At 42.6% G+C, this 14,403-nt stretch overlaps 1 protein-coding gene across 1 annotated transcript in view; it reads left to right on the top strand.

Annotated features, from left to right (window-relative positions):
- Positions 1–14,403, top strand: part of LOC120061195 (signal peptide, CUB and EGF-like domain-containing protein 3) — a 111,918-nt gene that overhangs the window by 15,156 nt on the left and 82,359 nt on the right. The window contains exon 2 of the mRNA XM_039010808.1: positions 8,523–8,645. Within this exon, the coding sequence (XP_038866736.1) occupies positions 8,523–8,645 (123 nt within the window). The remainder of the gene's footprint in view (positions 1–8,522; positions 8,646–14,403) is intronic.

Here is a 14,403-nt window from a genome sequence, read left to right as displayed (position 1 = left end):
ATGAGTCTCATTCCTTTGGCAAATATTTTGCCAAAAGCATCTGCCACCTTACACTAAAAAATACAGATACTATTTCAAATATTAGCTTGATTATAACTCAAAGATGTCAAACAGTATTTTGTTTGTATTTTTGTCATGAGATGTTAGGTTGTTCTGTGCCCTCTGAGTGTTTGATCTATTACATTCTGAGATATGTCTTTTTTTGTTTAATATTTAAGTGTTTGAATCATTAATCATTATAAACATCCTAGATAATGATCTAACAATATTTCCAGACCACTATACTTTATTGTTTTAGAAATGAGATTGTTGGTAACCATACATGATGACAAAATAAATATATGCATAATGATTTATGGAATAAATTATCCATTTGAATTTCAAAGAATTCCACTGAATTAAATTCTACAGTCTTTAGTTCAAATTTAATTCAAATTATACTTCTTACGGGTGTGGCCAATTCCATTCAAATTCAAGATTTGAATTGGAATTTAAGACAAACTCTCAACTCAATAATTGATCCCAACCCTGCTACACAGCCTAATTTACTGTCTTCTGTGGACCCAGTAGAATTGTAGCTAGAGATGGGCACCTGTCCTACTGTTTGAAGTGAAACAAGGAGGAGAGCTCTACTGCCAGATGAGACCTGGCCAGGGGAGTACTCTTCTCTACTCTATTCTAGGGTTACAGTTGGAAGACACTTCCTAAGCCAGATGTAGATTTTTTTTATTTTACCTTTATTTTACCAGGTAAGTTGACTGAGAACACATTCTCATTTACAGCAACGACCTGGGGAATAGTTACAGGGGAGAGGAGGGGGGATGAATGAGCCAATTGTAAGCTGGGGAAGATTAGGTGACCGTGATGGTATGAAGGGCAGATTGGCAATTTAGCCAGGGCAGCAGGGTTAACACCCCTACTCTTACAATAAGTGCCATGGGATCTTTAGTGACCACAGAAAGTCAGGACACCCATTTAACGTCCCATCCGAAAGACAGCACCCTACACAGGGCAATGTCCCCAATCACATCCCTGGGTCATTGGGCTATTTTATTTAGACCAGAGGAAAGGGGGCCTCCTACTGGCCGTCCAACAATACTTCCAGAAGCATCTGGTCTCCGATCCAGGACCAACCCTGCTTAGCTTCAGAAGCAAGCCATCAGTGGGATGCAGGGTGGTATGCTGCTGGTTAAGGATGAAGGAGGAAGAGGTGGGGTCTGGCAAATTTGCTCACATAATCTACCTACAGTACCAACGAATGAGATTCTATTTCTATGGTACCTACTCACTCTCTGACTCGTCCAGGTCCCATGATTAGATTGTCACTGCATCTCTATTATAGAAAAGCTTACATTTGAAATCTTCATAAAAGCCCTTTTGCTGTTATTTGATTTTGGGCTCTTGGGGTTTTAGCTAACTTTGCACAACTTCCCACAGCCCATTGTCTTACGTCAGATTGTGCAACGAAACCTTCTGCTCTCATACAGCACTTACAATTATCTTACTTACAATTATCTTACCTGAAGATCCAAAGTGGATTCTATTTATAAAAGGTTTAAAAAAATAAAATCTACCTACAGAGGTGTTGATTTCAAATGTATCAGCAACTACCCCCTACACACAGTGCTAGGTGTTATTGACTGTGGTATACAAGATTTACTGTAACTGTCACTGAATAATAATTTTATAGTTGCTTCTACAGCTCTTATTTACAGTACATTTTGAACAATTTGTTTTGTTCTTTCTGTTCTGTTCCATTTTTTTTTTTTACCATTCAGTAAGATCCATCTACAGTAGACTCTCGCTCCATGGTTGGTGGACCCAGCTAGGGAGGGTCCAGCCAGGTTTGAAGTTGGTGTCATTGTTTTTAGAAGACCAGGATCAAGTCAGTGGTCATGATTCCTAAACATTTAGAGTGTGTGAAGGATGAGTGTAAATAGCCCAAATGGAAGCAGTTGATATTTTTATTCACAACTTTTAAAAGCTTTGCCGGACGTCAAACAGTGTATCCCTTCATTAACTGGGGAGGATTTGGGTGGAGGCGGGGGAGGATGCTAAAATTTGCACTAATGTTAACGTCTGCATTTCATCAAACCCTTTTTTGGACCACCAGTCTCCTGCCCTAGTCGGCCTAATAACCCATGAGACGTGCACTGTGTGCTGTGAGCTGCTGTGTGCTGTGAGGGGCTGTGACATTCTGCCATGGCTCACACTCACACCCTCCCCTCCTCTTCACCCTCCACTTCTGCTGCCTAGCTCCATGAAGGAAGGCAAGACTAGCAGCTCTTTTTAGACCTGACCCCTGCTTCTTCTCCTCCTCTCTCATCGGGGGTCAAGGGTCAACTGCTAGTGCAGCTCAGAGGTCGTGTTGATGTACTGATGGTGTTGGCCCCCGAAGCTCCATCAATATAGCCACTGATATTCTTTTGTTGTTGTTGTTAAGAGTGATGATGGACTGGCCATCCTGTGTAAGTTTATCTCAAACTATTATGACGGTTAGTCTATTACTGTATGACTCAAAAATGATCTGCATTCTTGTCTGGATTTGGGATTACTCATTTCTGTCTCAGACTCTTGACATTCCTGTTGGACTGATAAAAATCTATTTCGTTTTGCATTGATGAGCCAAAACAACCCCGGCCTGGCCTCATCACTGTTCTGTTTGTCTTAGTCCAGTGGTATTCAAACTTTTTCCACTGGGACCCAATTTATTCCACTAGAATTTCTGGGGAACCCATTTTTTTCTCAATAAATTCTTGCAACCCCAACCCACCCCAACTCTAATGACACAACCTTAAAATTGGTCAATTTAGATTTTTACATCTACAAATAACCTTAAATTCATTACATTTTCTTCTTTTATCAAAGTGAAAAGACACCAATAAATATATTTACTCAATAAAATTGTATTTTTCTAATGATCTTTATCAAAAACATTTGTATATTGTCCCATACAATAATCTGTTGTCACGGCTTCCACCGAAGGTGGTTCCTCTCCCTGTTCGGGCGGTGCTCGGCGGTCGGCGTCGCCGGTCTACTAGCCATCACCGATCCATTTTTCCTTTTCTGTTTGTTTTGTCTTTGGTTCTTTCACACCTGGTTTCATTTGCCTTAATTTCTGTGTGTATAATTAACCCTGTTGCCTGCCTAGGTTTGTGCGTGATTATTTATTGTGATGTTGCTCGTTTAGGTTGTGCCCATTTTGTTTCACGTATTATACTGAGTGTGTATAAATTTAGTAGCTTTGTTTGTTCCTCCTTTCGTGAGTAACGGGTTTCTCTGTTGTCGAGGGCGTTTGATTTTGGTATTGTGCCTTACCTGTATGTTGGTGGACTTGCCCATTAAATTTACGCATCTCGGACATCTCTGCTCTCCTGCGCCTGACTCCTTCACCTACCTCTAAATGCAATCTTGTCACATCTGTACTCTTTTTGTTCTGAAATGTTGTATTATTATTTTTTTTAAACAACCCCGCTGCAGTTCCGGGTCGCGACCCCGACTTTGAATAACACTGCCTTAGTCCTAGCATGTTCTGGTCTACTCTATAGGGTGTCCCAGCGTTATTCACTCTATTTCTGTGGTAGGAGGAGGAAGGGGGATGGGCCTGGACAGGGCAGGGGGCGGTCTGGGGGGCTTGAGCAAACAGTGAGGGTCTCAACACACAAAGTAAACATTGCCCTGTGTTTGAACTGTACACCTTGGGTCCAGCAAGTCTCTCACACACTCATTCTCCCCTCAGCCCTATTCCCGACCGGCCCAGCTAAATACACCGCTTATCCCTGGACCTGCCCATAAATAAGAGGGAAAAAGTAGCATAGGCTAGTCATGCTGGTCACCAGTGCTCGTTTTGCTGGTGACTAGCCTTTCGCTGTGTTTTTGCTGGTGACTAGCCTTTCGCTGTGTTTTTGCTGGTGACTAGCCTTTCGCTGTGTTTTTGCTGGTGACCAGCCTTTGCGATGTTTTTGCTGGTGACCAGCCTTCGCTGTGTTTTCGCTGGTGACCAGCCTTTGCTGTGTTTTTGCTGGTGGCAAGCCTTCGCTGTGTTTTTGCTGGTGACCAGCCTTCGGTGTATTTTGAACAATGGTGACCAGCTTTTTGCTCTGTGCAGGGGGGGCGCGGGATGTTCCCCAATGCTGGAAGGCGGGCCTCGAGTGAAAAAGTTTGGGAACCCCTGAGCTAGACCATGCTGGTCAGACCAGCTTGACCATCATCCGACCAGCACTGACCAGCATAGACCAGCAAGGACCAAATTTAAGCTGGTCTATGTTGTTTTTCTTTCAGCAGGGCCTGTCAACGTCTCACCTCCATGGCCAACAGCCCTGGCCTAGTAGCCTCTCTGGCTCGCATGTGGGGGGTGCATTGGAACATGGCTGCACAGCAGTGGACTCAGAGCTGTATGGTTGCTCTTCTCTCAATATCACAAAAAAATCTTTGACTTATATCTGAGTACTATGATGCTGAGGATGGAACCACATTTGTCTGCAGGTCTTTGTTAAACCAAGGTACTAATCAACTGAATTATATAAATGAGCTATCCCCCTCCGGAACTTTAGATAAGACTAGAGCATGCACTGTCACAGCGTCTTACAGGCTGACGATAGCAAAACCCTGGAGACACAGCAGCTCTTTTCGATTTGGGTTTGATAAACCAGGGCTTAGTGCATGACATGCTCTTATTTCACTTAATGTGGTATTAAGAGCAGCCAACTGTCCCGGCCCAGTTATGAAGGGAAGAGACTTTGAATGATGTGCCCCATTACAGGGCTACTACTCAGACAAAGTGCACTGACCTACTTCTCCCTAGGACATCCAACCGTGGGTTCAACCAAAGCATTGAGCAGAAAGGGTAACTAGCGTACATACAGTATGTAATTCTGGGCTCCTAAACTCTAAACTTCATGTCTAAATGCACAGAACTACAGCAACGTTTTTTGTTTTGTTGTTTTGACTTTGTTTATTCATCCCTGTCTCAAATCACGGCATTCAACCTCTGCTGCCTAAACTTGTTCCCAACAACTTTGATACATCAGTGCCAAAGAAAAAAAGCCACATACACGTACAGCCTGAAAAAGCAAAGCTTTTCATGTGTTGCATGAGTCAATTAGGAGGGCAGCGTTACTGAACACATTCAGCAACTTTGTTTCTGAAGTGACCAGAGGAATGTCCTCGGGACTGTACCGTAGGACCTATTGATTCTGACATGTTTATTTTCACGGCAAAGGCCTTTTTTATTTGTAACAGATCCAGCATATTTTCAGCTTTTGTTGTGCATGTGTTGGAGGGAAGGCACCCAATTCCCCAGACGGGTGCCTTTTTATTTAAACCACCAACCCGGCATCTGACGTGTTCTTTTTACATGGCCAAGATTCTATTTTGTTCAAAGAGCAACTTTATTGAACTACTCCTGAAGTTTGAGTGAGTGACTAACTGGCCGTCTTTGTGAGCCGTTTAAAAAAATTATGTTTCTGTAAACGGGAGATGAACTCAAGAGATTAAAAAAATAAATCTCTTACTCAATTTAATATTTTTGTTCCCTGACCTAAACTGACAGCTCATGAAAAGATCTTGATTAAGCTCTTCTCAAAGTTCAGAATTATTTCTTAAAGACAAAGTGTTGGCATAATTACCCACTTTCCCCTCTATTGTTTGGCTAATGAGGGGACACAAATTGCTGTCGTCTTCAAGAACACTCAGCACTAGCAGAGTTGTGCTCGGTCTATGCTAGTTAGAAATGAATTAGTTATAGGGGTTTATCAAACTGAAAGCACTCTCCTATATAATGCTATATAATTGTAGCATATCATGTGCATTGCAGAGATGTTGAAGTTGGAGAGCCTTGGTCTTACACAGCGAACACTGAGCTTTGCTCTGTTCTTTAGTGTTAACGAGAGGGAGGTTCAGTGTTAGTGAATGTTGTTGTCCAGATCTGGGGAAATATACAAGGCTGTATAAAGTATGGCAGTGCTTGTTGAAATGTTGAGCTTGGCTTCAGCCAATGTAGTCAAAAGATTAGTTTGTGTAGGCTTGGCTTAAAAGTTAGTTCCTTACATACTCTTGTGCGTTGTGAGTGAAGTGCTTGCTTGTGATGGTTGGGTCTGCTGTTACATTTACGGTTGAGGAGGTTGATCTCTGCTGCCACTGGCAGTAAGATTGGCGATACAAGAACAAATAGAAAATTGAGAACAGTGCCACTGCTCAGTGAAGTTGTGTTCTAGATTTAGATTTTGATAGTATAATACAACCATTATTATGGTTTATAAAGTCAAAGAAACAGGAGAAGGTGAGAAAATACCTATTCTTTTTTCCAGGAACACAATTCAATCATTTGCAGGTCATAGAGATCATAATTAAACTGCACTGTCTTTTTTGAAGTCTATTTGAAGGGGTTTTTGTTTTATTGATTTAGTATGTCTGTTACCAACAGTGAGATTTGTTGAGGGAATATGTTATATTGTCAACAGCTCAGAGATGCAAATCAAGCATGATATATTGAATACAGTGAGACATCTTGGTGCTACACTCTGTCCTCTCTAGTACTGTAGTATAGTGTCTGAATCACTTCAGACATACACAAAAACATACTCATAAATGGTTGAACATAAAATAAATGCTTGATTTTTCAAAGCATAATACCACAGTTTATCTTGTGTCAAGTGTTGTATTGCATCTTGTCTGAGTCGTAACTAGATATTTTTTACAACAATGTTTCTGTGAAAGGCAATATTTAGCAGTAAAACCAAGTGCACCTTTTCCAGACAGTTAATTGTAAATGATCTAGAGTTGATGACCCGGATAGGAGCATTAATGTAGGCTAAAGTGGACATGTGAGATTCTTTAGTTTTAGTTTTTAATGAATATTAATCACCATAGAGCCTTAGAATCCTTAAACCTGACTAAAAGATTAATCTGTTTTTATGTGGAATGTTGCTTGCTCGACTATCAAAGGAACGTTGTCCTATTCATCCTTGAGGATAATCAGTGAGGAGAAAAGATCCAGCTTGTGTTTCTATCCCTGAGGATTCCCATTGTTACCACTTCATATAAATCAATATGGAGAAATTAACTACTTTGAGCCTTTGGGACTTCTGGTATTGCAAATGCTTGTGTGAGACTGAGAAAAGTAATCTACTAAACTCCTGTAGTCAACATGGCTTGGGATGGTGACAGATTTACAGATTGCGCAATATAAATTGAAAGGTAATTCCCGATTGAGCCGACATATGCAGCGTCTACCATGAATGCAGTCTCCGCTGACGCGGGAGCCTTTAAATTTCAATATGTAACGCTGAACTTCTGCGATACAATTTTAAATAGAGCCAGATGAAAACATGATTTTCTAATTCAAACTCAAAAGGTCAAACGTGTGTGTAGTTGGCCCGACAGACTTCCCTTGGACAGGAAAAAAGAAAAGCTTCTCCAAGGATTATTGAGACCTGACCTCTCCAAAGAACAGCATGGGTTTTTAATGTCATTGTCCTCTCTGGTCAGGTCCATGGAAGTGATGGCCTATGGCTCCCAAGGTAGATGCTAAACTAACAGGTCTCAGATTGCAGGCCGTGTACCCCTGGGATCAGTCCTCCGGGCCCCTGCAGAGAGAGGACTTGTGATAAGGGTCGATATTGGAAGCTGTGTAAACCTTGTTAAGCTTTTCCCCCCTGCGAGTAATACCCCCTGCGGGTAATCCCAAACACCTGGGCTGGTTAACCGGGATCAGGTGGGATTAGAGAGGAGGGGACCATAGAACCCACTCTGCCCCCACTTCACTCCCCAGTTCCCTTTTTTAATCAAGCCCATCATTTCACTTTTATGCAAATATTTTATCAAAGATTGGGATTTTTACATGATCCTTTATTCATAAAATATTGAAATTGATCTCAAACTAATATCCTATTTTTCCTGAGTTTATATGATTTCCTGATCACATCCCTGATTATACATTTTTGGACTTCATCCTTCCCTCTAACTCTGGTCCATGACCATGGTAGAGGGCTATCTATCCTACCATCCCGATGAAAACATTGACTTTTTACTCCATTTCTTGACCTGTGTATCAGAGGTACAGATTGTCCAAGCCAGCAGGCAGTCAAACAGAGGTTCATCACAGGTCAATCAATGATAGACTGTTTATTTACACGTTATAGTAATTACTCAACTGCTTGTTTATTGTTATGAAGCAATCGGTTCTTCAAAAACGCATGAATTAACTGTTTATTTGTACCATGGTTTCCGAGAACTATTAAGCTGTCAAACATACCACAGTGTAGCAGGGTTTATTGAGCTGAGTTGTTTTGTCTTTATCAAGTGTGACTGCTTGTATTCTCGTGGTGGCCTGTCTGTCTGACCAGGTACTTTACAGGGGTTGTGTATCCACAGTAAACATCCTATAGTGAACACCTTGTCAGATTGATGATTGACCCTCCTCCCCTAATGTACAGTGCATTAGCCACTTGGGGATATTAAACATTGTTTGTAGTTATTGTCCTTAGATGTCACTGTTCCCTCCATCTCTCCCTCTCTGTCAGATGTGGACGAGTGTGCAGAGCAAATTGACAACTGCAGCATCGATGCCATCTGCCAGAATACACTCAAGTCATACAAATGTATCTGCAAGTCAGGCTACAAGGGGGATGGCAAGCACTGCGAAGGTAAGGTGTCAGAGACACACACACACACACACACACACACACACACACACACACACACACACACACACACACACACACACACACACACACACACACTTGTATGCTTTACATGTCTTATTGGCTTTAAAACTTTAAAGCTGGAATCCTTCATGGGGAAACTGCTTCTTCCATTTGGGATATTACAAAAACAAAGAAGCTAATGCAAACAACCAACACGGTTTTCCCCTCTGACATCATTGCATCTCCCAATAGAACAGCAGAATATGTAGTGCAATTTTTTTTACCACACTGCTTGAAGCACCTCGCCTCTGTTTCGTCAACAACACAAAAACAATAACAAAGGTGCTGGGGGCGGACAGTGGCACTTTTTTCCCTAATGTAGATTCCACCTTTAAATCCCGTACTCGCCTGAAGAGAGAGGATCGAGATGTTGCTTAGGACAGAGAGAAAAAGACAGGTGCAGCCGACTGCTCTTTTGTGTCCAATATTAAATGAAGCTGTACATTTCGTGCACATGTTAGAGAAGAGAGTTAAGATAGTGGATGAAAAAGCAATCAGAGGCCTCTGTCTGCCAAGAAGTCAGGGATGTTTCCACAGCCCAGGGCTGCCCGTGACTGTCTATAGCCTGTCAGACACAACCCTGTTTTTGTAGTAGGGAGCGTTCAAAGCCTCTGGATCGTTCTTTCCCCCCGTTTTTATTAGTATTACTGCAGAACCATATTTCACAATGTCAACCCCTCACCCACTCCTAAGATTATTCTAGAATTTATTTGACTGTGTTTTTCATGGCTGTTTGCCTTCAGGTTATAAAAGTTTGCTTTTAAATAAATAAAATTAAAAAAGTGCCCACTTGAAAATCTGGGGAGGGAGTAGAGCTCTGATACCTGAAAGAGTCTGTTCCTCTCTCTCTTCATCAGCAGTATGTCTGCATAGACTCCTCAAGGCCGATAAACACCATACTGGAAGTGTAGTTGATGGCCATGAGCTGCCTGTCTCCCCTATACTGGCTGTGGTAAATAATCATAGAAGGTAGAAGGCAATGCAGTACAGCACAAGGCTTGTATTACATAATTCATTTTCAAAGACAAACCTGCTGTTTTCTGCTAATGGCAACAAACCTGATCAAATTGAACAAGTGTACGTTTCAAACTCATTCAAAAGCTGTGCAAGCAGAGCAGTAGATGTGATACTGTAGTGGTGTAGATCTGGTGTTACTGAAACAAACACCTTAAACCCTGGCAAAACATGGGCCAATGGGTTCAGCCGCTTGTATATGCTGAGGTGGAATTACAGCCTTTGCTATCATAACATTTGCCTTGTGATTGTGGAAGAAGAAGTGTGGAAATGGAGATATTAGGATAGCTGTACAAATATACTCTTCCTGTGTTGCTTTTCAGTTCATTCTGAAACCGTACACACTAGAGGATTACTCAAATCAAATCAAATGTATTTGTCACATGCGCTGAATACAACAGGTGTAGACTTTACCATGAAATGCTTACTTACGAGCCCTTTCCAAACAATGCAGAGTTAAAAAGTAAGAAACATTAGCACATAGTTTTTTTTAACTTCTTAGGGCTGCAATCCCGTTAACGGGATCGATATGACAACAGCCATTGAAAGTGCAGGGCGCCAAATTCAAACAACATAAATCTCATAATAAAAATTCCCCAAGCATACAAGTATTTCACACCATTTTAAAGATACACTTCTTGTTAATCCCACCACAGTGTCCGATTTCAAAAAGGCTTTACAGCGAAAGCACCACAAACGATTATGTTAGGTCACCGCAAAATCACAGAAAAACACAGCCATTTTTCCAGCCAAAGACAGGAGTCACAAAAAGCAGAAATAGAGATAAAATTAATCACTAACCTTTGATGATCTTCATCAGATGACACTCATAGGACTTCATGTTACACAATACATATATGTTTTGTTCGATAAAGTTCATATTTATATCCAAAAACCTCAGTTTACTTTGGCGCCATGTTCAGAAATGCCTCCAAAATATCTGGAGAAATTGCAGAGAGCCACATCAAATAACAGAAATACTCATCATAAGCTTTGATGAAAGATACATGTTTTACATAGAATTAAAGATAAACTTGTTCTTAATGCAACCGCTGTGTCAGATTTAAAAAAAGCTTTACGGCAAAAGCACAATATTCAATAATCTGAGAACAGTGTTCAGCCACAAAAGGAAGCCATACAGTTACCCGCCAAATTGTGGAGTCAACAAAAGTCATAAATAGCATTATAAATCTTCACTTACCTTTGCTGATCTTTGTCGGAATGCACTCCCAGGACTCCCACTTCCACAAGAAATGTTCGTTTTGTTTGGTAATGTCCATCATTTATGTCCAAATAGCTACTTTTGTTAGCGCGTTTGGTAAACATATCCAAAGTCACGAAGCGCGTTCACTAAAAGCAGACGAAATGTCAAAAAGTTCCGTAACAGTCAGTAGAAACATGTCAAACGATGTATTGAATCAATCTTTAGGATGTTTTTAACATAAATCTTCAATAATGTTCCAACCGGAGAATTCCATTGTCTTCAGAAGTGCGATGGAACAGAGCTCCCTCTCATGTGAACGTGCATGGTCAGCTCATGGCAGACCTTACTCATTCCCCTCTCCTTCGGCCCCACTTCACAGTAGAAGCATCAGACAAGGTTCTAAAGACGGTTGACATCTAGTGGAAGCCGTAGGAAGTGCAAACTGACCCATATCCCACTGTGTATTCGATAGGCGATGAGTTGAAAACCTACAAACCTCAGATTTCCCACTTCCTGGTTGGATTTTTTTCTCAGGTTTTTGCCTGCCATATGAGTTCTGTTATACTCACAGACATCATTCAAACAGTTTTAGAAACTTCAGAGTGTTTTCTATCCAATACTAATAATAATATGCATATATTAGCAACTGGGACTGAGGAGCAGGCAGTTTACTCTGGGCACCTCTGGGACCTTTTCATCCAAGCTACTTAATACTGCCCCTGCAGCCAAGTAACACAATAAAATAACATTAACGAGGCTATATACAAGGAATACCAGTACCACGTCAATGTGCAGGGGTACGAGGTACTTCAGGTAGTTGAGGTAGTATGTGCATGTAGGTAAGTTGTAAAAGTGACTTGGCAATCAAGATGTGAAAGTGTGTCTATGTGTGAGTGTGTGTGTGCGTGTGTGTGTGTGGCATCAATATGCATGTGTGTGTGTATTTTGTGTTTGTGAGCGTATGTAGTGTACGAGTGTGTGTGTGTGTGTGTGTATGTGTGTGTTGGAGTGTCAGTGTAGTATGTGAGTGTGTGGGTAGAGTCCTAACTGGAGCACCCAGTCCAGCTAGCTGATGTGTCTGTCTATCAGCTACTCTATATCCCACGTCAGGAACTAGATGAGGAGTCTTTGTCTTGGAGGCTAAAGGCAATGTCTTCCCTCGTACGGTAAAGGGATTATCATCAGCAGAGGCCTCATTATGATCGTAATGATGCGGAAACAATATGATTTTAATGACTGACTCACTCACATGCCAGACGCTCCTTTTCTCTCTTTCTCTCATACACACACTCTCATATACTCACACTACACATAGGCCAAGTGCACCCACACACACAGCCCAGAGCGTCCTGTAGGTGATGCTTGGATATACTGCATTGCATTTTATAAACTCGTTGGTTCGAGCCCTGAATGCTGATTGCCTGACAGCCATGGTATATCAGGTTGTATACCACGGGTATGATATTTTTTACATTTCTTTACTGCTCTAGTTACATTGGTAACCAGTTTATAATAGCAAAAAGGCACCACGGGGGTTTGTGATATATGGCCAGTATACAACAGCTAAGGGCTGTGTCCAGGCACTCTGTGGTGCGCCGTGCATAAGAACCGCCCTTAGCCGTGGTATATTGGCCTTATACCACTCCCCTTCAGGCCTTATTGCTTAATTATACTGTATGTTTTTGCCTATGTCTCTGCAGGTGTACCCATACAATAACACTAAGGTTGAGCATTCTGTATTCAACATTAGAATTCCATCGAAATATAGAAACATGTACACATAAAGACAGCTAGTGTTTTTACCCTGCTAATAGAGGTCCTTAGAGTCCTGCTGAGAGAGGAGGAGATAAATAAACCATAATAGAGAGACAGGATAATAATACATATTGATGTACTAGTTCTATACGTGGTACTTGTTCCTCTATTGCTGATGAGTCATGACTCATGGTGTGTGCAGGGCACTTTGGTCCTTAGTGTGGTCTCAGGTGACATGCTGCTCTTAGACACCCGTTGGCAGGCTGGCACACACACCTTGGCAGTGGCACAGCCTCTGTCTGAGGATGCCAAGGAGGTTGTCTGGGAGAGCAGGGAACAGGGAACATGACAGGCTGGTTCAGAACCATTCTATCCACTCAATCTTCTAGTCCATCAGCATGGGAACCACTGCACTGCAGCATCATGCGTCAGTGCCTGTTAGCAAAGTCCCCTGTCCAAGTCATTACAGAAACCTCTCTCTCTTTTTCTCTCTCTCTCTATCTCTTTCTCTCTCTCCCATCTCTCTCACTCTCTTTCTCTCTCGCTCTTATTGTCTCTCCTTCTCTCTCTTGATCTCTCTTTATTTGAACCCCTAGAACAGTACGTTGTTTTTATCTCACTGCTATTGCCCATGGAGTAAATCCACCTATTTGATAGGAATTTGATGCTGCTCCATTCAATGTGAATGAGTCAAATAGGTCTGTAACAGACTGAATACTGAACAGACTGAACAATGGTGTTGGATAGAATCATGTTGATCTTGAGAAATGTCAGTGTTGTGAACAAGAGGGAGGAAGCCTCCTCTCGTTGAGGGGATGAGATTCTCTTAGCCCGGGGTAGATGAGAGTGAGACTGGCGTTAGTGTGTCTCCTGTGTGACATCATGGGCTAGAGCAGCAGAAACTTGTGGTGGCAGGCAGCTCTGGGAGTTAGAGAGAGAGAGCGCACTGGTCCAGGCTCAGCCCATTGCTGTCGAGTCAAATCAAGCACTGAGGCATCTGTACCAGGCAGCTACAAAGACGAGCCGAATCACCCAGATCATTGGCCCTAAATGGATCAGAAAATAAAAGATGCATCTCCAACTCTGCCTGACTCCCTGCCTGTCTGCCTCAGCTCCATGCCTTTCCTCAGCTCCCTGCCTGCATCCCTGCATGCCTCCCTGACTGCCTCCCTATCTCCCTGCCTATCTGCCTACCTACCTTCTTGTCTCCCTGCCTGTCTGCCTCCCTGCCTGTCTGCCTGTCTGCATACCTCGCTGTCTGTCTCCCTGCCTGTCTGCCCACCTCCCTGTCTGCCTCCCTATCTACCTGCCTGCCTCCCTGCCTGCCAGCGCATCATCAGAGCCTCTTCAGCCACCTCCACAACAGGCCACTCTACTCCTCTGTCATCTTTATGCTGCTCCCTGCCTGCCAGCGCATCATCAGAGCCTCTTCAGCCACCTCCACAACAGGCCACTCTACTCCTCTGTCATCTTTATGCTGCTCCCTGCCTGCCAGGGCATCATCAGAGCCTCTTCAGCCACCTCCACAACAGGCCACTCTACTCCTCTGTCATCTTTATGCTGCTCCCTGCCTGCCAGCGCATCATCAGAGCCTCTTCAGCCACCTCCACAACAGGCCACTCTACTCCTCTGTCATCTTTATGCTGCTCCCTGCCTGCCAGCGCATCATCAGAGCCTCTTCAGCCACCTCCACAACAGGCCACTCTACTCCTCTGTCATCTTTAT

The sequence above is a fragment of the Salvelinus namaycush genome, chromosome 16, assembly GCF_016432855.1.
Source record: "Salvelinus namaycush isolate Seneca chromosome 16, SaNama_1.0, whole genome shotgun sequence".
In the NCBI taxonomy this organism is placed as follows: domain Eukaryota; kingdom Metazoa; phylum Chordata; class Actinopteri; order Salmoniformes; family Salmonidae; genus Salvelinus; species Salvelinus namaycush.
This window is presented reverse-complemented; position numbering and strand designations above follow the sequence as displayed.